This window comes from Sus scrofa, chromosome 7, assembly GCF_054392235.1.
Source record: "Sus scrofa isolate SSC_HxYL_T2T_F1_AM1 chromosome 7, Sscrofa_HxYL_maternal_Yorkshire_Landrace_v2.0, whole genome shotgun sequence".
NCBI classification, from domain to species: domain Eukaryota; kingdom Metazoa; phylum Chordata; class Mammalia; order Artiodactyla; family Suidae; genus Sus; species Sus scrofa.
Genome location: NC_139389.1, coordinates 60,918,460 through 60,943,248, shown reverse-complemented (window position 1 = coordinate 60,943,248; position 24,789 = coordinate 60,918,460). Strand labels below are relative to the sequence as shown.

At 40.4% G+C, this 24,789-nt stretch overlaps 1 protein-coding gene and 1 long non-coding RNA gene across 3 annotated transcripts in view; one reads left to right on the top strand and one right to left on the bottom strand.

Moving 5' to 3' along the window:
* The window catches only part of CPEB1 (cytoplasmic polyadenylation element binding protein 1), a gene marked incomplete at its 5' end in the record, with an annotated part of 53,360 nt that overhangs the window by 25,440 nt on the left and 3,131 nt on the right, over nt 1-24,789 (bottom strand). Inside the window, 1 exon segment of the mRNA NM_001097510.1 lies at nt 2,645-2,833. Within this exon segment, the coding sequence (NP_001090979.1) occupies nt 2,645-2,833 (189 nt within the window).
* LOC110261547 (uncharacterized) lies at nt 3,122-22,950 on the top strand. 2 transcript variants are annotated; one of them, XR_002345781.2, is made up of 3 exons: nt 3,122-3,252; nt 4,797-4,906; nt 22,813-22,950. It is a non-coding gene; the product is annotated as an uncharacterized LOC110261547 (long non-coding RNA). The 2 variants fall into 2 exon arrangements; XR_002345780.2 differs by having other exon boundaries at nt 3,147-3,252; nt 4,790-4,906.

Here is a 24,789-nt window from a genome sequence, read left to right as displayed (position 1 = left end):
TCATGCTGCATTTAGTACCTTCCCATCTATTTTTCCTTGATAGTCAGGAGGACTTTTAAGGCTAACAGCTTTATTTAATGATATACCTTCAGTGCCTAACACAGTGCCTGGCACACAGCCAGCGCTCAACATTTGTTGAATGAGTTTAGCCAAGATTTTTTAGGCAAAAGTCCTGCTATCTCCAACCTTGCCCCCCACCCCCCACATTGCTGAAAACTTAAAAGAATTATAAAAAATGGTCAGATGTGAACCCATAACCACACAGGGCAACGCTGCACAAAGCAGAGCCCAAGGAAGAAGCTTGCACCACATGCCCCATGCAGAGACATCAAGGTACCAGGCTGTCTGCAGGATGAGTCCCAGACTGTCCAGAGCTGGTGAAACACCTCCTTCCTCCCTCAAGAAACTGAGCTAGTTGGTCTTCAGATGGGAAGGCAGTGTAGGAACTGGGAGTGTGGGCTGCATGTTCCCGCAGTGCTGGCAAGGATGCAGCTGGCTGGTGGGAGGGCTGCATCCTACTCCAGGAGGCAGTACCCTCAATGTGGGCTTTCCAAGAAGGCCCAGTGCTCAGAGAAAGAGAGACGGCTATCAATACAGCTCCAAAATCCATGGATAACACAGGGATTAGCGATGGGTGTGTCCTCAACCCTCAGAAAGGAAGACACACTCACACTAACCCTGCCCGTGGCCAAATCATACCACTGGGGCAACTCTCTGGTTCCCATGAATTCTAGGGCCACAGAGTGCAGGCCTTGCCTGATCCACGAAATCATGTAATATTTATCACTAAAGTGCTAGAGATGGAAGGTGGAGAAGTAAATACACCCCCACTTTAGAGACAAATAGCTATAAACACAGGCTTTTCAAGAGGTGGAGAAGCCGAGGAAATTATGGCTGGACTCGAGTTATTTTTTACAGCCTAATTTCAGAATGAAATTAGGTTCAGGCCCACCTCCCCAAGCCCCAAGTTAGCCCCAAGCCCCTCTTGTATTTCTTTGTGTTATAACACCTTTCAGAAGGACCCCTGTAGCTAAGAGAAACCAGCGGCAAAGAAGGGCCACACCCAACATGATACCAGTGAAAGGTAGTGCCTTGGTTAAACACTGATTGCCACAGACAGGTGCCAGTCTCCTGTGTGAGCTCCCCTGACTTTTGCTCAGTTACAGCTGTGAGGGTGAGGACAAGGTCAGGTACAGAGGCCGCCCAGGTTGGCTTCAGAGTACCACATTCAAGAAACTACCGTGGCCTCCAAGCCAACATCTCCAGGCATAGGACACCAAACAGCGACACCACACTTCCTTGCCCAGAGAACAGGGCAGTTCCTAACCTTTCTGGAAAAACCTGCATCAGCTAAAGGCCAGTACTTCAAGAAATTCTACCTTAACCCAGAGGTAGTGACTTAACCCTACCCGCAAAGCAAAAAAAAAAAAAAAAAAAAAAAAAAAATCCACCCTCTACCCCTGAACAAACGGGATTTACCAAAACAACTGGGCATTAAAATGCCAACAGACACAACAGTCCCAGGCTCTGCTAAGCATTCTAAAAAAAGACCTGCGCCAAGTAGGGTGGAGGCCAGAGAAATCAACGAGACAGTACCTTGCTGCCTTGACTGCCGGGTTCTGGAACAGGGAAGGCAGGGAGAGGGTGGCAGGCTCAGTGAACCCCACCATCAGCACCAACAGCAAAGGCCGCCCCCACCCCCACTTTCCATTTTCCTAAAGTATCTGCTGCCAATATTCTTTTTTATTAAGGTATAATTTATACAAAGCAAAATACGTAGACTTTTAAGTATAGCTATTGTATTTCTTAAGTTCACATTTCCTTTTGAATAGTCTAAGACCTGCATCTGGCCAACCCTCCCCTTGAACCACAAGAGGGAAATAAATGGGCAATGGGAAGGGATGAGCAGAAGCAGTTCAAGGGCTTGCCAAGAAGCCCCTTCAACTGCCCCATCAAATCCTTCCAAGATGACAAGCGATCCTAAAGGGGAGTGGCTCTTCCTTCATCCACTTGGTTACCCTTAACACAAAGAAAGAAAGAAAAAAAGCCTCTGTAGCTGAGAGTTACTCCACCCCACTTCCCCTGCTACCCCTTTCCAGGATCAATGCTCTTAACCTTATATTAAGCCAGTTCCAATATCCCAGTATTCCCCAGCCTCACTTATGTTTAAAATTCCTCCCTTGCCACGATTCAGGGACCACCCAACCTTCACACATAGCTCCCTAGCTTTAAAAGCCACTGAGAAACAGAATCTGGACATCCAGTAATCAGCCCCTTAAGTCCCCTCCCCCACCTAAAAGTGTTTTGCTTCATCATCTCTAAGACAGGCCTGGGCACTAGGGGGTTAGCTGGATCTTTTCTGCATAAGACTGTCACCTTGGGGACCCTTCTCAGGGCCACCTCAGGTGCAGACTAACAACTCCAGGGAATTTATCAGGGTAAGTGGAAAAGCCATGCCTGCCTTTACGAGCAACCATCTGTCCTGCCACACTAACAGCCAGCATTTCCATCTTTTGCAAAACAGCTCCATGTTGTATGGGGCGGGGGGGAGGCAGAGGGGATCAGAACAACTGTTGCTGTGGATATCTTCACTCACCACCCCATGCACCCCCCACCCCCAGCCAACTCATTTTCTGACACTCACCGGAGTGTGTGCCGCTCTGGGCTGAGGAATCTGAGTCCTGGGTGCTCCAGGGTCGGTCCCAGCCTATGAGACTGAGGGACTGCAGGCCAAGGCACAAGTCATTTGCATCTGGGAGGCCACGGGAAGAATCTTGCGCAGAGGTGGGGAAAAGCATCCTGCTTGAAACTGTTTCTTCAGAGTCCTGGAAGTCTGCTTTGGACAAGAGGACAGCAGAAACCCCAGAGTTAAGGGCTGTTTTCCCCAGTATTCTCAACAATAAATATTAATACTAGTTTCCTCAAGCTCAGGGACCAGACATCCAAGCTGGCTGGAAGCTGCAGTCGCTGCCTCTGCACTTTTAGGGGTGTTAAAGCAACAGCAGTTGCCATACAGCCCCTCTCCCCACATACACACCCCTATCCCGTCTGCATTACAGACTGGGCCAGCATGTGATCAGGCTGCTGATGCTCCCCGCTGCCAGTGACATCAGCCGGCTGAGCCGTGCAATAGAGAGCGGCATCATCCCTCACAGAACGGGGGAGGAGCAGGAGGGGACGACAGGGAGGAGACTTGCCTACCAGGGAAAAGAGAGCACAACAGCTACTTGGAACAGTCCGGGTGCAGTGCCGGTAAGTCAGGGTTGCAAGGCAGCGCCCTCCGGTCTCCAGCAATGGTGGCCAAGCGGCCCTCAGGCACGACTGAAGTCCTCTGCTGACAGCAAAGCCAAAGCAGCAGACTGCCTGCTTGTGCAGCTCTGCCCTCCTGCCCCTCCCTTTCCCTCCCTCTGCTCTCCACCCCCAAACCCAAAAACACTCTAGTCCTGGACTCTCTCCAGCTGCTTGCTCAAGCCCTGGTTTTGCAGCCCAATGCAAAGCCTCACAATTCTGCTGGCAAAAACCTATGTGCTCGAAGTGGCCTCTGAGCAGCACCCTGACACAGCAGTGTTTGCCACTGATGATGGGACAACCTCCAGAAAAACACTGTACACTCGAACCCTGGGGAACAACAAACACCTGGTGCTCCAGGGTTGTCAGGAGAAGCTTATCACAGAGAAAGGGGGTCAGAGCTTTGGCAGGGGGAGGGGGAGACAGAGTCACTGGGCTACTCCAAGTATGGCCCACAGTCCACAAGGAAGAGTAAGATTGGTCTTGACTAGGATACTCCACTGCTCCCAAGTTCCCTCACCCTACAAGGATGGACCTCAATTGTGAGCAGATATATCAGGACCAGCTCCTCCTCCTGCAAATGTAGGCACAGACTGAGGAAACACTGCCCAGACAGAATCTCAGATCAAAACAAGAGAAAGTGGTATTATGCACTGTCAGAAACCCCATGTTCGGGAGCTCACATCACCCCGCTCTGTCAATACTGCTTCTCTTGCCTTCCAGGAGCACTCAGAGTATAGTGGCCAGGTGTGAGGATCACTGATGTCTCTCGCTGGCTGGGTCCCCTCTCAGGGCACTGCCCAGGACCAAAAGTTCTACTTCTGTGACCACTCATAGTTCCAGCACAAAGCCCAGCTCCACCCAGAGCTTCTGGAACCCATGCCATGCCCTGTTCGCCAATGTTCTCTCCTGCATCAGTCCTTTCCAACATGACCTCCGGTCACAAGGCTTCTTCCTCAGAAAGGAGGGCAAAGCCAAGGTCCCAGCCTCGGCAGGCAGGATGGCAGCACCCCACCCTGCTGGTCCTCCCATGTTACAAAAAGTAACCAGAAACAGGAAGCAAACCCACCTGGGACTGCCCAGGACAGGGTCCGAGGTGGGCAGAGTGGGGGATGATGCCGCTGGCCATAGGGACAGCTGGCCAGAGCCTCCCGAGTATACCCTTCTGTCCACAGGCACTCAGGCATAGCCTAGAGGGGAAAATGGCCAGTCTGTGGGAGGAACTCCTCCCACTGGAGTTTTTTTTTTTTTTAGAGCTTTGCTGCTGTGTCATCCATCCTCGTTATTCCTGTCTGGCTCTGCTTGCTCCTTGTCTGTGTCTGTCAAAGCCTTGTTCACCATTGCACAGGCTAAGCGAGAACTCAACCATGCTGGTGTTGTCCCTACCCCAGGCCACTCCCTCCTGCTTCTTGGACCACTCTTCCCCTAAGTGAAGAATATAGTTTAAAAACAATCCATATGCATTAATTATAAAAATAATTATAATTATTTTATGGCTGAGGGAGCAGTTCTGTGACCATCCGCTGGAGCACTGCGAGGACACGCGGCTCCATGACGCGGCCTACGTGGGGGACCTCCAGACCCTTCGGACCCTGTTGCAAGAGGAGAGCTACTGGAGGTGAGCACGGTGGCCCTTGGGGCCTCCCGGGACTGGGCCCTGGGGTCTGCAGGAAGCGACGGCCAGCTGTGAGGGCACGGCCGTCTCTTAACATATGCATATTTACACAACCATTCCCCCACAAACCAGCCAACTACATAGTCCCTTCCATCATGACGTGCACCTACATCTAGAAGTCATCGTTTCTCCCTCCCTTCTAAAATCAAGGCATTTGGGTACAGGGCTACCTTCAGGCCCCAGCAGAAAGAATCCAATCAACCATACTCCTGCTTCCCACAGACAGTGTAGCAGACCAGCATCACCAACATCACCAGGAGCTTGTCATAAATACAGAATCTCAGGCTCTACCTGAGACGTATGGAATTGATCTACATTTTAACAAGATTCCCAGTTGATATTAATGCACAGAAAAGTTTGAGTGGCACTGATCTATACAACTACCACAAACCTCCCAACCCAAGCAGAAAGATCCCAAGTCTGAGCAGCTGGTCCATTTAAGGCCATTTAGGAACAAATGGCTACAAGCATCCAGAAGCCTGGAGATCTAAATACAGTATAACTCTCTCTTTACTCCCAGCACCCCCACTAAGACATCATCTTTATCCTTATCCAGACATTCTCCACTCCACTGTTTCTTTAAGATAAAGGCTTTCACTATTATCATAGGATTTCTTCACTATATCTTTTTTTTTTTTTTTTCGCTTTTTAGGGCTGCACCCGAGGCATATAGAGGTTACCAGGCTAGGGGTCCAATTGGAGCTGTAGCTGCCGGCCTATACCACGGTAACACCAGATCTGAGCCATGTCTATGACTTACACCAGAGCTCACAGCAATGCCGGATCCTTAACCCACTGAGAGAGGCCAGGGATCAAAACCACAACCTCATGGTTCTAGTCAGGTTCATTAACCACGGAACTCCACACAGCTTCTATTAATTTGAAGATGCAGTGAAGAGGAGTTCCCATCATGGCGCAGTGGAAACAAACCCAACTAGAAACTGTGAGGTTTAGGGTTTGATCTCTGGCCTTACTCAGTGGATTAAGGATCCGGCATTGCCATGAGCTGTGTAGGTCACAGATGTGGCTCGGACCCCGCATTGCTGTGTCTATGGTATAGCCCATCAGCTATAGCTCGGATTCGACCCCTAGACTAGGAACCTCCATATGCTGTGGGTGCAGTCCTAAAGAGACAAAAAAAAAGAAGATGTGGTACATATACACAATGAAATACTACTCAGCCACAAAAAAGAACAAAATAATGCCATTTGCAGCAACATGGTTGCAACTACAGATTCTCATAGTAAGTAAAGTAAGTCAGAAAGAGAGAGACAAATAACCATATATCACTTATGTGTGGGATCTAAAATATGGCAAAAATGAGACTATCTATATAACAGAAACAAATTCATGGACATAAAGAACAGACTGGTTGCCAAGAGGGAGGGAGTGGGATGGACTGGAAGTTTCGGGTTAGTAGGCACAAACTATTACATTTAGAATGGAAAAGCAATGAGGTCCTGTTGTATAGCACAGGGAACTCTATCCAATCACTTGTGACAGACCATGACAGAAGATAAAAGGAGAAAAAAAATGTATATAAATGTGTAACTGGTCACTTTGCTGTGCAGCAGAAACTGACAGCAACAGTGTACATCAACTGTAATTTTAAAAAACTTTAAAAAATAAATAAATAAAACATTCTCTCAAAAAAACAAAACACTCCAGGCCCCGATTGTTTCACTGGTAAATACTACCAAAATTTAGAGTACTGTAAATTTTACATAAATTTTTCCAAAGAACAGGAAAAAAGGAACTTCCCAATTTGTTTCAAGAAGCTAGTATAACCTTGATACTAAGGATACTTTAAGGAATGAAAATTACAAGCTAATGTCTTTTGCGCATCAATACAAAAATCCTGACGACATTTGCAAATCAATCCTAACAATATACTACATAAAATACTTTATGACCAAGCTGGGTTTGTTCCAGGAATGCCAACTTGGTTTTACTTTGGTATCTTTTCTGAATGTTAGCCCCACTTTTTTTTTTTTTTTTTTTAAAGAATAAGTGAGAAGAGTCAAATGAACAGATGTAGGAAAAAAAAATCATTTAACACCCAATCATGATTTTTTAAAAAATCTTCTCAGAATTCCCATCATGGCTCACTGGAAACAAACCTGACTAGTATCCACGAAGACCGCAGGTTCGATCCCTGGCCCTGCTCAGTGGGTTAAAAGGTCTGGCGTTGCTGTGAGTTGTGCTGTAGGCCGCAGATGCGGCTCGGATCTGGCATTGCTGTGGCTGTGGTGTAGGCTGGCGGCCACAGCTCCAATTGGACCCCTAGCCTGGGAACCTCCTTATGCCTCGAGTGCGGCCCTAGAAAAACAAAAGACAAAAAAAAAAAAAAAAAAAAAAATTGAAAAATCTTCTCAGCAAATTCTAAAAAGAAATTAAATAAAACCCATCTAAAAAACTTCAGCTAACAAACTTAATAGTAAAATGCTGAAATCTTCCAATTCCTGAACTCCTTCCACAGGACTAGAAACAAGGTACAGATGCTGCTTATCATCACTTCTATTCAACAGTCTACTGCATACTCTAAGCCAGTGAAAAATAACAGGAAAAAAGGTAGAAGGACTCAAAAGGAAAAACAAAACATTTATAATTTACAGACAACACATTTATGTATGTAGAAAATCCCTAAGAATCTCTAAGTAAACTCAATATTTACAAGTAAATTTAGCAAGGTCACTGAAGGCAATATCCAAAAAGCTTTTCTATGTACTAGAAAACAATCAGGAAATGTATTTCTTTAAATCCCATTCAGAATATTAAACAAAAGAAAATCAACCAAGAAAGCTTCTCATCGATAACACAAAAAAATCCTCATTTCTATGTATGATATGAAAATGATAACTATTTTAAAAAGTCAATAAATTTGAACAATTTTAAAACGAAGAACTTATGTTCATCAAAAGACAAATTAGAAGACAAAAAAGACAAGCCAAAAAGTAGGCAATAATAGCGATGCATATATCCAACAAAGGTGCCTACAAATCTGATTCACCCAACTGAAAACAGCATCAAGGACTTGCATAAGCACATTACGAAATAATATTTCAAATGGCCAACAAAAACCTGGAAATGCTGAATCTCAGCAGATATTAATAAGATACAAAATTTAAAACATAATGCGATATTACTCCATTCCACAAAAACAGTTACAAGAAAAAGCACTAATTCCAGTACATGGTTATGGTGTGAAGAAGCTGGCACTGACATACCCTGCTAGTGGAAAAGTAAAATGATACAACCTCTTAGGAAAAGTTTGGCATTATTTGTTACTTTTGAAGATACAGCTAGATAGAGAACTTGTGTGCCAGGATTCATGCACAAAGTATTCATTACACCACTGTTTAACAGCCCCAAACTGGTAACAACCCAAATGTTAAACATCGAAACTGATAAACTGTTAGATAGTTCATGACATCAATGCTAACAAACTACAGTTGCATGTAGCATGGATGAGTTTTGCAACAAGCCATCCAAAAAAGAATACAATATGAAATTCAAAATTTAAATACTTTTTAGGGATATATGCATGAGGTTGAAATCTATCAAAATAAGCACAGAAAGAGAAATGGTTATATCTAGAGAAAGAGAAATGTGCTCATTAGGGAAAACATGGGGAACTTCTGGTGTTACTGGTAATGCACGAAGTAGTTATAATGTTTATAATTTATTAGAGTGTATAATGGTTTTAGCAATCTTCTAGATATGCATGCTACACTTCATTTAGAAAAGTCAAACCAACCAGTCTAAAAATGAATCAGGAGTTCCTGTCATGGCTCAGCAATAATAAACCTGACTAGTATCCATGAGGACATGGGTTTGATCCCTGGCCCCACTCAGTGGCTTAAGGAGCCAGTGTTGCTATGAGCTCTGGTATAAGTTGCAGATGTGGCTCAGAAACGGCATTGCTACGGCTGTGGCTGTGACATAGGCCAGCAGGTATAGCTCCAATTTGACCCTTAGCCTAGGAACTTCCATATGCCACACGTGTAGCAATAAAAAGAAAAAACAAAAACAGAAAAGAAGAAGCCAGAGTAAGTTCCAAATATGTGACATAAGTGTATATACACGCACATCAAAACTGCAACTAAAATCCTAGATGTTAGGAGGATTCTGGGAAGATGAAAGAGAAGGAAGCACCAGGAATCTGTCTCCCCAGCTAGAGCACTAGCAGAATCTGTATGATGCAACCATTTCAAAATTCTAGAGTCATGAAGGTTTGAAACTTCCAGAGGAAGACTGAGAAGGCACATTGCTATTAATTTGTCAATTTCAGCTCTCAGTACAAGAATGCTACCCATCTCCCACCCCAAGCTGTCCACATGTTCCTGTAGCAGCTTGTATACAGCTGTGGGAGTCAGGGTGGGCAAAAAGGACCTTGTCCTCCAAATACTGGGGATCTTCGGTCTGATCACTAACTGCTGCTTCTGCTCACAAACATGCAGAGGTGGGCAGCCATTGTTGCAGCAATTGAAACGAAAATTTCACTAGAGGGATTCAGAAGCAGATCTGAGCAGGCAGAAGAATCAGTGAACCTGAAGATAGGACAGTAAAAATTATCAAGGCCAAGCAACAGGAAAAAAGAAAGACTTCAGTGCACAGAACCTCATGGAGCTGTGGAACACCATCAAGTAGGCTAACAAATGCACCATGGGGGACCTAGGAGAAGAGAGAGAGAGAAGCCCAATATTTGAATGATGGTTGTAAACTTCTGAAATCTGTGGTGTTACCAGTTAGATCCTTGGCCCAGCACAGTGGGTTAAATGATCCGGCATTGCCACAACTGCAGCTCAGGTCACAGCTGCAGTGTGGATTCGATCCCTGGCCTGGGAACTTTCATATGCCATGGGTGTAGCCATTTAGAAAAAAAAAAAAAAGTTAGGGAAAAATTAAGACATGCCCAGATAAACAAAAGCTGAAGGACCTCATGACCACCAATCGGTCCTGCAAGAAATGCTCAAGGGAGTCTTATAAAGTGAAATGAAAGGATCCTGAACAGTAACTTGAAGCCGTGTGGAGGAAAAAAAGATCTCAATAAAGGTAAATACACAGGTAATTATAAAAGTAAGTATAACTGTAAATAGTTTATAGCTGTATCCTTTGTTTTTCTACATGATTTAGGAGACTTAATACATTTAAAGAAGAAAATAATTATAACATAAAAAAAAGCTAGTACTATTATAACTTTTTTAACTCCAAATCTTGTTGTCTACAGAATTTAGGAGACTAATGCTTTTTTATTTTTATTTTTTTTTTTTCCCCCAGCTACACCCACAGCATCTGGAAGTTCCCAGGCCAGGGATCTAATCCAAGCCCCAACTGTAACCTACGTCAGAGCTGCAGCAATGCCAGATCCTTAATCCACTGTGCCGGGCGAGGGATCGAACTGGCAACACCACAGAAACAAGCCAGATCATTAGCCCACCACACCACAGTAGGAATTCCAACTAATGCATTTTTTAAATTATTAATTTATGTTTTGGAACATACATAGTTTAAAGGCATAATTTTATGGCATCAATAATTGAAAGGAGTGGGGACAGAGCTATAGAAGAGCAGAGGTTTTTTTCTATGTTATGGAAACGAATCTGCTGCAAACTCAAATTAGAGTATTAAAACCTTATGACATTAAATGTAATCCTCATGGCAGCCACAAAGAAAATAGCTATAGAATTTACATAAAGGGATATTAAGAATGGATATAAACATTTAACTACTATAAATTAACTAAACACAAAAGAGGACAATAATGCAGGAAATTAGAGACAAAAAGGCTCTAAGACTTTAACAACAAATTAACACAATGACAAAAGTCCATCTTCTCCTTATGAGCAATTACTTTAAATCATGTAAATGGATTATACTCTCAAATCGAAAGACAGAGATATACAGAATAGATTTTAAAAATGACCCACATATGTCCTGTCTACAAGATACTTGAGATCCAAAGATACAAACAGTTTGAAAGTGCAAAGAGAAAAATAAATTCTACAAAAATCAAAGAAAGCAAAAGAGAGCAGGGGTGGCTATACTAATGTCAGGCAAAACAGACTATGTCAAAAAAGGTTAAAAGAGACCAAAAAATGGTATTATGTATTAATGAAAGGCTCAATATAGCCAGAATATATATATATATATATATATATACATACACACACACATATACACACACACACATATATATATAACATTTATAAGCATTTATGCATGCAATGATAGGCCATCAAAACATATGAAGCAAAAACTAACAACTGAAGAAATAGATGGTTCTATATCTATTAAGTTGGAGATTTAAATATCCTAACTCATGATAATGAATAGAATAAGACAAGATATTTAAATAAGGAAATACAGGACCTGAATAATACAATAAACCAACTAGATCTAAGATATGTATACAGAAAATTCTACTGAACAATGAATACACATTCTCAAGTGCACATGGAACACATTCTAGTGTGAACCATTATCTTCTCTGACAACGACAGGGCAGAGTTCGAAATCAACAGCAAAAGTAAAACTGAAAAGTTCACAAAACTGTGGAAACTAAGCAACACACTTTTAAACAACCAACGGATCAAAGAAGGAATCAGAAGGGAAATTAAAAGATATTTTGAGACAAATGAGACCAAAAACACAATATATGAAAACTTACAGGATGTAGAAAAAGTGGTGCTATGAAGGAAATTTTTATCTGTAAAAGCGCACGTTAAAAAGAAAGATCTCAAATCAATATCCTAACTTTACAACTTAAGAACTAGAAAACAAACTAAACCAAATCTAGAAGAAGGAAGGGAAGAAAATAATAAAGATTAGAGCAGAGATATCAAAAAACAAACAACTCAATCAAAAAAAGGAGCAGAAGATCTAAATAGACATTTTTCCAAAGAAGACATACAGATGGCCAAAATACACACGAAAAGATGCTCAACACCACTAATTATTAGAGAAATACAAATCAAAATTACTGAGTACCACCTTACACAAGCCAAAATTCCACAAACAATAAATGCTGGAGAGGGTGCAAAGAAAAGGGAACCTTCTTACACTGTTGGTAGGAATGTAAACTGGTGGAACCACTATGGGAAACAGTATGGAGGTTCCTCAGAAAATTAAAAATGGAACTACCACATGATCCAGCAATCACACTCCTGGGCACCTATCCTGAGAAAGCCATAATCTGAAAAAGTACATGGACCCCAGTATTCACTGCAGCACTATTTACAACAGCCAAGACATGGAAGTAACCTAAATATCCATCAACAAGGGAATGTATAAAGAAGATATAAGACACATATACAATGGAATATTACTCAGCCATAAAAAAGAATGAAGTAATGCCATTTGCAGCAACATGGATACAACTAAAGATTATCATACTAAGTGAAGTCAGTGAAAGACAAACATATGCTATCAATTATATGTGGAATCTTTTTTAAAAAGGATAAAAATGAACTTAATTGCAGAACAGGAACAGACCTACAGACTTTGGAAAGCTTATGGTTAACAATGGAGACTGGGGTGGGGGAGGGATGGACTGAGGGTTTGGGATTGGCATATGCACACAGAGCTATATGGAATGATTGGCTAATGGAGACCTGCTGTATAGCCAGAGAACTCCACCCAATATTCTGTGATAATCTATGTGGGAAAAGACTATGAAAGAGAATGGATGTGTGTACAGGTATAAGCGAATCACTTTGTTGTATGAAATGATCATGATACCATAAATCAATTATACATCAATAAAACTTTAAAAAACTAAAAAAAGGTTAGAGCAGAGATAAATAACATAGAAAACAGAAAAATTAATAAAATCAAAAGCTGGTTCTTTAAAAATAGCAACAAAATCAACAAACAGGCATGCTAAGAAATACTGAAGAGAGAAAACTCAAATTACTAAATAAATAATTGAAGTGAGGACATTGCTACCTAGTCTACAGAGATAAAAAGGACTAAAAGAATACTGTAAACAACTGTATACCAAAAAATTGGAGAACCTAACACAATGGACAAATTCCTAGAAATACATAACCTACAAAAACTAAATCACAAAGAAACAGATAAACTGAATAGATGTATTATTAGTAACAAGACTGACTCCATAATCAAGACTCTCCCAACAAATTAAAGCCCCAGGCCTGCAGCACATAGTTTCACTGGTGAATTCTACCAAATATTTAAAAAATAACTAATACCAACCCTCCCCAAGCCTTTCCAAAAAACTGAAATGAAACCAGCATAGTCCTGATTCCAGAAAAAGGCACCAGAAGAAAATCATAGACCAGTATCCTTTATATGAACACTGATATAAAAATCCCCAACAAAATACTAGCAAACAGAAATCAACAGCACACTAAAAGGATAACCAAATGGGATTTATTTCTGGAAAGCAAGGATGATTCAATATACCAAAAAAAAAAAAAAATTTAATGTAATACACCACAACAAAATGAAGAGAAAAAACCCCCCATGTAATCAGTTCAATTGATGCAGAAAAACACTTGTCATGGAGTTCCCGTCGTGGCGCAGTGGTTAACGAATCCGACTAGGAACCATGAGGTTGCGGGTTCGGTCCCTGCCCTTGCTCAGTGGGTTAACCATCCGGCGTTGCCGTGAGCTGTGATGTAGGTTGCAGACTCGGCTCAGATCCCGCGTTGCTGTGGCTCTGGCGTAGGCCGGTGGCTACAGCTCTGATTCGACCCCTGGCCTGGGAACCTCCATATGCCGCGGGAGCGGCCCAAGAAATAGCAACAACAACAACAAAAGACAAAAAGACAAAAAAATAAATAAATAAATAAAATTAAAAAAAAAAAGAAAAACATTTGTCAAAATTCAAAACCTTTTCATGATAAAACACTCAAAATAGGAACAAAAGGAAATTACCTCCACATAATAAATGCCATATACATAAAACTCACATAAGATATCATTCTCAATAGTGAAAGACAAAGTTTTTTCTTAAGATCAGGAACAAAGCAAAGGTGTCTGCATTCACCATTTCTACTCAACATAGCAATGGAAGTTCTGACCAGAGCAATTAGCCAAGAAAAATAAATGAAAGGCGACCGAGTTAGAAACAAAGAGGTAAAATTGTCTATGTAGAAAATTGCATCTTATATGCAGAAAACCCTAAACTCACAAAACACTTAACAGAATAAATGAATTCAATAAAATAGCAGATACAAAGTCGACACATACAAATGGGTTGCGTTTATATACACAATAAATAATCTGAAAAGGAAATTACAAACACAATTCCATTTATCATAGTATCAAAAGAATAAAATACTTAGGAATTAACTTCACCAAGAAGGTAAAAGTTGTACAGTGAAAAGCACTGCTGAAAAATTAAAGGTGACATAAATAAATGGAAATGCAACACATGTTCATGAATTAGAAGACTTAATGTTATTAAAATGTCAATACTACCCAAAGCAATCTAAAGAGTCAACCCAATCCGTACCAAAACTCCAATGATACATTTTTTTGAACAGGAAAAACCCATCCTAAAATTCATATGGAATCTCAAGCAACCCCAAATAGCCAAAACAATCTTGAAAAAGAACAAAACAGAAGGACTGTTTCCTGATTTTAAAACTTACTACAAACTACAGCAATCAAAACAGGGTAGAATTAGCATAAAGAGAGACATACAGACCAATGGAACAGAAGAGAGGGCATATAAATCACTGCATATACAGTCAAATGATTTTTGACAGGAATACCAAGATCATTCAATGGGGGAAAGAACAGTCTCTTCAACAAATGGTGCCTAGAAAACTGGACATCCACATGTAAAAGGATAAAGCTGAACCTCTTTACTCAACACCCTTTTACTCAGAGTGGATCGAGACCCTAAATATAAAACCTAAATCAATAAAACTCTTTAGAACAAAACAGAGGACAAAACCTTAACAATATTGGATTTGGCAATGATTTTTTTCTTTTTACTTTCTTTCTGCTTTTTAGGGGCACACCTGTGGCACATGGAAGTTCCCAGACTAGGGGCTGAATTAAAGCTGCAGCTGCCAGCCACAGCCACAGCAACTCAGGATCCAAGCCACACCTGCAACATACACCAGAGCTCACAGCAATGCATGATCCTTAACCCACTGAACCCAGCTGGATTCATAGTCCACTGAGCCAAAACAGGAGCTCCCTTTTTTATTTATTTTTTAATGATTTCTTTAATATGACTTCAGAGACACAAGTAACAAGGAAAAAATGAGATATTAGACTTCATGAAAATCTAAAAATTTTGTACATCAAAAGACTCTAACAGTGGAGTAAAGCGTCAACTCTCAGAATGCGAGAAATATTTGCAAATCATACATCTGATAAGGAATTAATATCCAGAATATATAGAGAACTCTTGAAACTCAATAAGAACCCAAATAACCTAGTTAAAAAATAATCTAATTCAGGGAGTCCCTGCTGTGGTGCAATGGATTAAGAATCCAAATGCAGCAGCTCAAGTCACTGCGGAGGTGCAGTTCAATCCCTGGCCTGGGAACGTCCATATGCCACAGGGGTGGGCAGACACACACACACACACACACACACACACACACACACACACACACACAAATTCAAAAGTGGGCCAAGGGCTTGAACAGATATTTCTCCAAAGAAGATACAAAAACGGCCAATAAGTACATTAAAAGATGCTATAACATCACTCATCACTGGAGAAATGCAAATTAAAAACTACTTCACATTCATTAGAGTGGTTACTATCCAAAAAAAAAAAAAAAACCAGAAAACAAGTGTTGGTGAGGGTGGAAAGAAAGTCGAACCCTCGTGCACTGACTGTGGGAATGTAAAATGGAACAGCTTCTGTGGAAAACAATGACAGTTTGCTCAAAAAATTAAAAACAGAGTTACCACATGATCCAGCAATTACACCTCTTGGTATATACCCAAAAGAGTTGAAAGAAGGATCTCAAAGAAATATTTGTACTCTTGTGTTCATTCACAGCAGCAACATTCATAACAGATAAAATGTGGAAGCTAACTGAGTATCCATCAGCAGATGACTGGAGAAGCCAAAGGTAGTATTTATGTATAATGGAGTATTATTCGGAGTATTATTCAGCCTTGAAAAGAAAGGGACTCCAAAACATGCTAAAACATGGATAATCCTTGAGGACATTATGCTAACATAAAATAAGCAAGTCACAAAAAAGAAAAATATAGTATGATTCCACTCATATGAGGTAAAGTAGTCAAAACCATAAAGACAAAGCATAATGGTGCTTGGCAAGGACTGGGGAAAGGGGAGAAGAGGAATTATTGCTTAGTGGGTACAAAATTTCAATTTTATAAGATGGGAGTTATGTGAATGAATGGTGCCAACATCTGCACAACAATACGAATTTAATATCACCAAACTATACACACTTAAAAATGGTTAAGCTGGTAAATTTTGTCACAGCAAAAAAAAGAAAAAAAATCCTAGATGTTATCACTATTGAATGTGGCAGAAGTATAATTGATTTGAACATAAAATTAGGGCCTCTTTTGGCTTAAGGCATCCAGTTTGTGAGGACGAATTCATTAATCAACTGCATAATGATACCCATCATGTGCCAGGCCCAGTACGGAAGACTAGGAACCCAAGATTATTTAAGACTTGGTCCTTGACTTCACAACTCTTAGTCTAGGAGTTCCCTTTGTGGCTCACAGGTAATGAATCCGACTAGTATGCATGAGGACACAGATTCAACCCCTGGCCTTGATCAGTGGGTTAGGGAATCCGGCATTGCCATGAGCTGTGGTGTAGGTTGCAAATGCAACTCAGATCTGGTGTTGCTGTGGCTGTGGTGTAGGCCGACAGCTGAAGCTCCAATCTGTCCCCTAGCCTGGGAATTTTCATATGCTGCAGGTGCAGCCCTAAAAAAAAAAAAAAAGAAAAAAGACTCAGTCTAAACCTGAAACCAGTAGTTCACCTTTTAAAAATACATGAGGCTTGGATCTGGCATTGCTATGGCTATAGAATAGGCCAGGCAGCTGTAGCTCCAGTAAGACCTTTAGCCTGGGAATCTCCATATGCTGTGAGTGCGGCCTTAAAAAGACCAAAAACAAACAAACAAACAAAAAAGGAGTTCCCATCACGGCGTAGCACAGAAACAAATCCGACTAGGAACCATGAGGTTGCGGGTTTGATTCCTGGACTCTCTCAGTGGGTTTAGGATCCTGCATTACCATGAGCTGTGGTGTAGTTCGCAGACACGGCTCGAATCTGGCGTTGCTGTGGCTGTGGTGTAGGCCATCAGTTGTAGTTTCGATAAGACCCTTAGCCTGGGAATCTCCATACGCCATGAGTGCAGCCTTAAAAAGACAAAAAAAAAAATGAAAAAATAAAAATACATGACCCCAGCAATGCTCTCACAACTGCATGCTTTATATACACACACCATCATAATCATCATTTAGTGAATGAGTTCAGTTATGGGCATCATTCAACATGATATTCAACACATATCTTATTTAAGCTTCACAAAAATCCTATAAATGTGTACTATTACTACTCCTGTGTTACAGTTCAGGAAACTTCACCTCTGAGAGTTGGACAAGGTTAGAGCAAGAAAGTAGCACAGCCAGGATTTGTTCTCAAATAACCTGCATCCAGAGCCTGCACTTTATTTTGTATCGGTTTACTATGAAATGGGTAAACTGAATACACCTTTTCAAAATTATACTTTAACCTCCCCACTTTGAGAATATATATGTTTACATTTATAACACCACCCAGTGGGTCAACAAACAATCTAGAAGAGCGAATGATCTTGCTCCACGCTACTGAGCCAAAGAGACAATGCGAACATGTTAGGCAGGAGAATGTGAGAAAAGTTCCCAGAAGTGATAACCAAGCTAATCTTGAAAAAGAATAGCATTTTTCTAGCCAGAGAATATTCAATTTAATATATGCTTAACAATTCTACTATATACTAGAACAGCACTCCCTGTGTAATTTCATATGTCAGTAATTTTAATTATATAATACATGATGGAATCTCAAGAAACACACCAAACACAGCAGTATAATGGAAAAGAACCCTGGGGCACAGTTCTAGAGACCTTTTCTGGGCTGATGCCAGATCACATATGCTACATGTATTCTTTTAACTGCAGAAAATATTGAATAATATAAACAAGACAAAATTAAGTTGGCTTTACACCCAGATTGACTGAAATTTTGAAGTATGACAGTAACTAAGAACTACAAAGATATGGAGAAAAACTCTCATGAAATCCTGGCCTGATTGCGAACTGTTACATTCTCTTTGAAAAATAAGTTAGCAACTTAAAGTTTAAAGATAGGCAACCAATTACTCTCCCAATTCACATCTAGGTGCATATGGTGAAGAAATTATTATTACATGCACACAAGGAGATATAAACAAATACTATATAATAACAGAAAACTGGAGTTAGACCTAAACATCTACCAGCAGAGATTAGATAATGTATATATTTATGTAAAATACTAATACACAGCATTTAAGATGCACTGGTTTGACTTAAATATCAATATGGACACAAAGTAAATGGAATAATACATGGAAAAAAAAAGAAAATATCAGAAAGACAACACATTTACACAATTTATGTAAACCTTAAAAGTACAACATTTAGGAAGAAGTTATGAGGGTCTTCTTAGATGCTGGTAACATTCTGTATCTTGATCTGAACTATGGTTTTACCTATGGATATATTTTCTTTATGATAATTCGCCCCATTGTATCTGAGGTGTGCACTTTCCTAGATGTTATGTTGTATTCATTTAGAAAGTTAAAATCACTAAACAATGTTTATAGACATATACATATAAGTATAAAGGAAATACACCAATTTTAGGAGAGTCGTTACCTCTAGGAGGGAGAGAGGCAAATTTTTTATTTTACGTCTTATGTTGCCTTAAAAAAGGTTTGAATCAAATACATCAAAATCTTAACATTTGATAAAGATGGGTAGTATGTACACAGGGATAGTTGATTTTCTTCTCTTTTCTCTATTTTAAAATGTTTAATAGTAAAAAGTTCTCTGCAAAAGCAAAACAAGCACATTTAAAGCTTACCATTCAGAGATAACCACTGTTTTGAAACTGTTGACAGCTCTACTGAGGCGTAATTGACATCATAAACTGCATATATTTAAAGAGCAAATTTTGATGTTTCAACATTATGCATGAAACCATCACCATCATCAAGATAATAAATACATTCATCATCCCCAAGTTTCCTCATGTGCCTTGGTAATCCCTCTCTTTTCCCATCCTTGTACCTCTTTTCCCAGTAAACTATGGATTTGCTTTCTATCATTATAGCTTAGTTTGTATCTTCTAGAATTCCGTTTAACTGGAATCATATAGTATATAATCTTTTTTTGTCAGGCTTCTTTCACTGAGTCTAATTCTCCTTAGATTCATCTATGCTGTAGCATGCATTGATAAAAATGTTCTTTCGTATGGACATGCCATGATTTGTTTATCCATTTACCAACTGATGGACATTCAGGTCAGCTATCACAAATAACCATGAACATTTGTGCACAAGTCTATCTATGGATATATGCTTTCATTTCTCTTAAGTGTAACTACTACTCCCTAAATTTGTTAAAGTCAATAAAAACAGGAAAAGTGAGAAACTGTCACACTGTCTAGAAGAGCCTAAACAGACATGGTGACTAAATGTAATATGGGATCTTGGTACAAAAAAAAAAGGACATTAGGCAAAAACTATGGAAATCCAAATAAAAGATGCACCCTATAGTATCAATACTGGTTCATTCGTTAACTGTAACAAATGGGACAAAAATTCACCATACTAATGTCAGATGTTAGCAGTAAGGGAAACTGGAAGTGGAATATAGAGAAACTCTCTGTATTATCTTTATCATTTTCCTATAAATCAAAAACTATTCTGGAGTTTCCTGGTGGCTCAGGAGGTTAAAGATCTGGCATTGCCATTACTGTGGCTCTGGTTACTGCTGTGGTGCAGGTTTGATCCCTGGCCTGGGAACTTCTGCATGCTTCAGGTGCAGCCGACCCCCCCCCCGCCCCCAAATTATTCTAAAGTAAAAGTTTCTTTTAAAAAAGTGTGAGTGGAATGTTAGGTAAGCATTTAACTTTTTAAAAGAATCTACGAGGAGTTTCCCCTGCAGCCAGGTGAGTTAAAGATGCAGAACGGTCACTGCAGTGGCTTAGGTCACTGCTGCGGCACAGGTTCAATCCCTGGCCCAGGAATTTCCACATCCTGTGGGCACAGCCGAAAAAATAAATTTAAAAAAATTTTTTAAAGAAATTAAAAAAAAAAAAATCTACCAAACTGTTTTCGAAAGAGTTGTGCTATTTTGCATTCCTACCAGCAGTTTATGAAAGTTCCAGGTCTCCCACATTTCTAACAATTCTTGGTAAGGTCAGTCCTCTTAATTTTAGACATTCTAATAGGTGTGTACATTGTTAATATTTTAATATAAAATTGTTGGTGTATATTTTGCCAAGATATTTGAAAAAAGTATGCACATGCAGGCACACACATAAGATCAGCAAGATCCAATTTCTTAGTTCCTATTGGAAAACATGCAGCTGCTTAAATCCAAATCTTTCCATATATCTTTCAAAACCACATGGATCAACAAAAGCGAATAAAAGTGCTTGTAGCCTGAAACTACAGAATATTTAGGAAATAGAACATCATAAACTTAAATGTAAGAAGGATTCAAATTTCCCAAAGTAGTATGTATACTCAGCTCCGGACTTCACATTGGAACACATTAGGCAACGACAAGCAAACAGAAAATGACACAGAAAAATTATAATTTACAGGAAGTTCCTTTGTGGAAGAACAGGATAAGGATCCAGTGTTGCTGCAGCTGTGGCAGAGGTTGCAACTGTCACAAGGGTTCAATCCCCGGCCTGGGAACTTCCACGTGCTGTAGATGTGGCCAAAAGGCACATTATAATTTACAACAGCATTAGAGACTTACCCAGACCTCGAGATAAACCTTAAAAAATGTCCAAGACATCTAGAAAACATTGAGAAAAATTAAAGACCTGATCAATGAAAAGACATACTAGCTTTGTTGAATTCAAAGATTTGTTGTCAACATATTCTTTTCACAAATTGATTCATAGATTCAAGGCAATCCCTAAAGAAAAATGAGTCTAAGACTTGAAGGAGCACTTCAAGAAAGAAAATATCAAAAGGTCAACAAACATATGAAAAGGTGTTCAACTTCATGAGTTATCAAAGAAACGAAAATTAAAACTGCAACAGAGATGCTATTACACACTCTTCAAAATGGCCAAAGTGACGAAGACAATACCAGTTGTTGGTGAGGATGTGGAACAACCCAAAGCATCTGACACTGTCACGAATGTCAACTGGCTCAATCACTGTGAAACATCGTCTGGCAGCATCTACTAATGCTAAAAACATACATACCCCTATAAGCCAACACTTTCCTAGGATTACACTCAATAGAAATAAGTTCACCAAAAGGCATGTTCATAACAGCACTATTCATAATAGCCCCAAACGCCTATTAAAGGTAGAATGAAAAAGCCTGAGTATATTTATACAACATAACACTGTACAGCAATGAGAACCAATGATCCACAACCACTGCCTGAAATATGCATGAATCTCACAGATGAAAAGTATATATTTGTTATCTTATTATATATGTTCAGAAACAGGCAAAACTGTTCATGCATTTAAATGCCAATTGGATGGTTTACCCTTCACTAGTTAAAAGACTTCAGGGCTCTAAGAAGGCTTCTCATCTACCGCTTCTATACATGTGTGGATATACAAGATATTTGGTGCATGAATATTCACTGAATTTTCATATTTACCATTTGTATACTTTTCTCTTTGTATGTTATACTTCAATAGAAAGTTAAACTTTTATCAGTTAACTGTTAAAGCCATATATTAAGGTTCCACAAAAATTTTGTGGGAAACAAGACTTCGCAAGAGTAATTTCAACTGTCTCTTTTTAACTGTGACTGAATATATTAAAATTTATTTCAGAATACCTTTTCAGATAATTAAGTGACAGTACTGTTTAATGATCCTCCAGAATAAGAAAGAAATCCATTTCGGAGAGAAATTCAATATATTGGACTACAACTCTACACTTCCTTGGTCCTAAATTTAAAGTTGGTAGCTCATCTAGATCTGGGAGTTGCTGGTTACATGCTTGTTTTCAGTTTGCGAGCTCTTCACTTATGATGTATACTTTTCTTTTTTTTTGTCTTTTGTCTTTTTTTTTTTAGGACCGCACCCACGGCATGTGGAGGTCCCCAGGCTCGGGATCTAATTGGAGCTGTTGCTGCCAGCCTACACACAGCCACAGCTACACAGGATCCAAGCCGCATGTGTGACCTACACCACAGCCCAACACCAGATCTTCAACCCACTGAGCAAGGCCAGGGACCGAACCCGCAACCTTATGGCTCCTCGTCGGATTCGTTTCCACTGCGCCACGACAGGAACTCTGATGTATACTTTTCTGTATGTACATTATACTTCAATAATAAAAGTTTTTCGGAGTTCCCGTTATGGCACAGTGGTTAACGAATCTAACTAGGAACCATGAGGTTGTGGGTTCAATCCCTGGCCTTGCTCAGTGGGTAAAGGATCCAGCATTGCTGTGAGCTGTGGTGTAGGTTGCAGACATGGCTCGGATCCCGCATTGCTGTGGCTCCAGCTCTGATTCAACCCCTGGCCTGGGAACATCCATATACTGCAGGAGTGGCCCAAGAAATGGCAAAAAGACAAAATAATAATAATAATAATAATTTTTCTTTTTTTTTTTTTTAGGACCACACTCACAGCCTATGGAAGGGGTCATACGGGAGCTAGGGGTCATACGGGAGCTAGGGGTCATACGGGAGCTGCCGCTGCCGGTCTATACCACAGCCATGGCAACAAGGGATCTGAGCCACATCTGCGACCTATGCCACAGCTCACAGCAACACCAGATCCTTAATCCACTGATCGGGGCCAGGGATCAAATCCACATCCTCATGGATACTAGTCGGATTTGTTAACACTGAACCACGACTCGAACTCCAAAATAATAAAAATCTTAATCAGCACTTCACAGCTTAATTACTTTGAACTACTTTGGCTAATCTATCCCTTTTCTAAGTCTTCAAGCTATTTCAACTGGTTACTGAGAATTCTCATCTCAGTGAGTTAATGTGTAACTTTTTTCCTCCAGTTACTGCTGCCAGCCATACTATACATTAAATCTCCTATCCGTCTAGTCATTAAGATGTCCCTTAATGTCATCTTACCAATTTTCACACTTTACAGGCACTTACTAAAAACTCATTTCATTTACAGTTTAATCACATGCCCATGTACAGCTTATTTCCTTCCTTCCTCACAGAGTTCAAAAGATTCTGACTTAAAGGACCAGGGAGCAGGGAAAGGCCCTGTAGGTGACAGGCATCCCTTTCATGAGGAGTGTGTACATCCCCACCACACAGTTGCCCGGGTAACGGATCCCAGCTCTGGCCTAAGCTTCCAGCCCCATCCCAACTCCTACTACCCCACACACAGCAAGGGCCTTCTTGGTGGGATTCTAGCCCAAAAGCTCAGGCCTTCTGCAACTTCTCCTAAACCTCCTGAACCACGTTAAGTCACAGCTTCCCTGTGTGTCCACTGGTGGGAACTCAGATGCTTCAGCCATCTTCCCTCCCTCCCTGCCCTACATCATCTCTCCATTTCTCCTTCATCTCTACTTGTCAAGGACAGAAAGCAAGTCTGCTGCCTAACAAGGGGCTCAACTTCTGCCTTCTTTCTTAGAAGCACGCTCAATCTATACAAATGCTTCTCTTGAAGGGTCCCCCTGTGTGGCTGAGCAGAGGAAGCAGCATCCCAGTCTACTGTGCTCCACTGGGAGAGGAGGGACTCACCCCCCAATGCTACCCTCCCTAAGCAGTCTCCTTATACAGACCAGGAAAAGACAGATAATGTTTGTGGTGGTAGGGACAGCTCTGTGTTCTCATGGTAAGCCCTCAGTGAGGTATCTGGTTCCACCTCTCAGGCACTGTCATTGTACCACAGGTCATTTAACACCTCTTCATTCTCAGCTTTGGACCCCACTACCAATTCTGAAGCAAAAAGGAAAAAAATCTATTCATTATCCAGTTACTCTGAAATAACTTTCCCTTCTTCAAGGCCTATTTCAAAGGCTGCTTCATCGAAAAAGTGTTTCCTAGTTCCCTAATACAATCTCTCCCTCCTCTGACCCTGACACAGCACTTTTCTAATAGCTTAACTGAGTGTGTAGTTTTATTACTACTTGCACTGCATACCATATGCAATGAAATTCTGTCCCAGCTAACACAGCCTTGCAAGTGACAAACATGTGTTCAAATGAAAAATATAAATGGTACATAACTATTGCAAAGTTAGGCATACCTAGGAAACGAGTTGTGCAATTAAAATTAAATGTGCTCTTTACAAAATCCAAACAACAATATGAAACACTGTGCCAAGATATACCATTTTGAACAGGCTGTTTTTATTGTAAAACACGTTTGTTACAGAAGAACTAGTAGGGAAAAGCACACAGAAAAAAGATTACTCATAATACCTTCACTATTACATTTATGTCTTGTCATTCCAGTCTTATCCATGCATTTATACATACCTAAGACTATACTGTTTTCCACTTTTCTTTTTCACCTCGTATTGCAATTATATCATTAATTAGTCTTCTACAAACATCGTATTTAATAACTGCAGAACTGCATGGCTGCTGATACACTGAATGTTCCATATGCT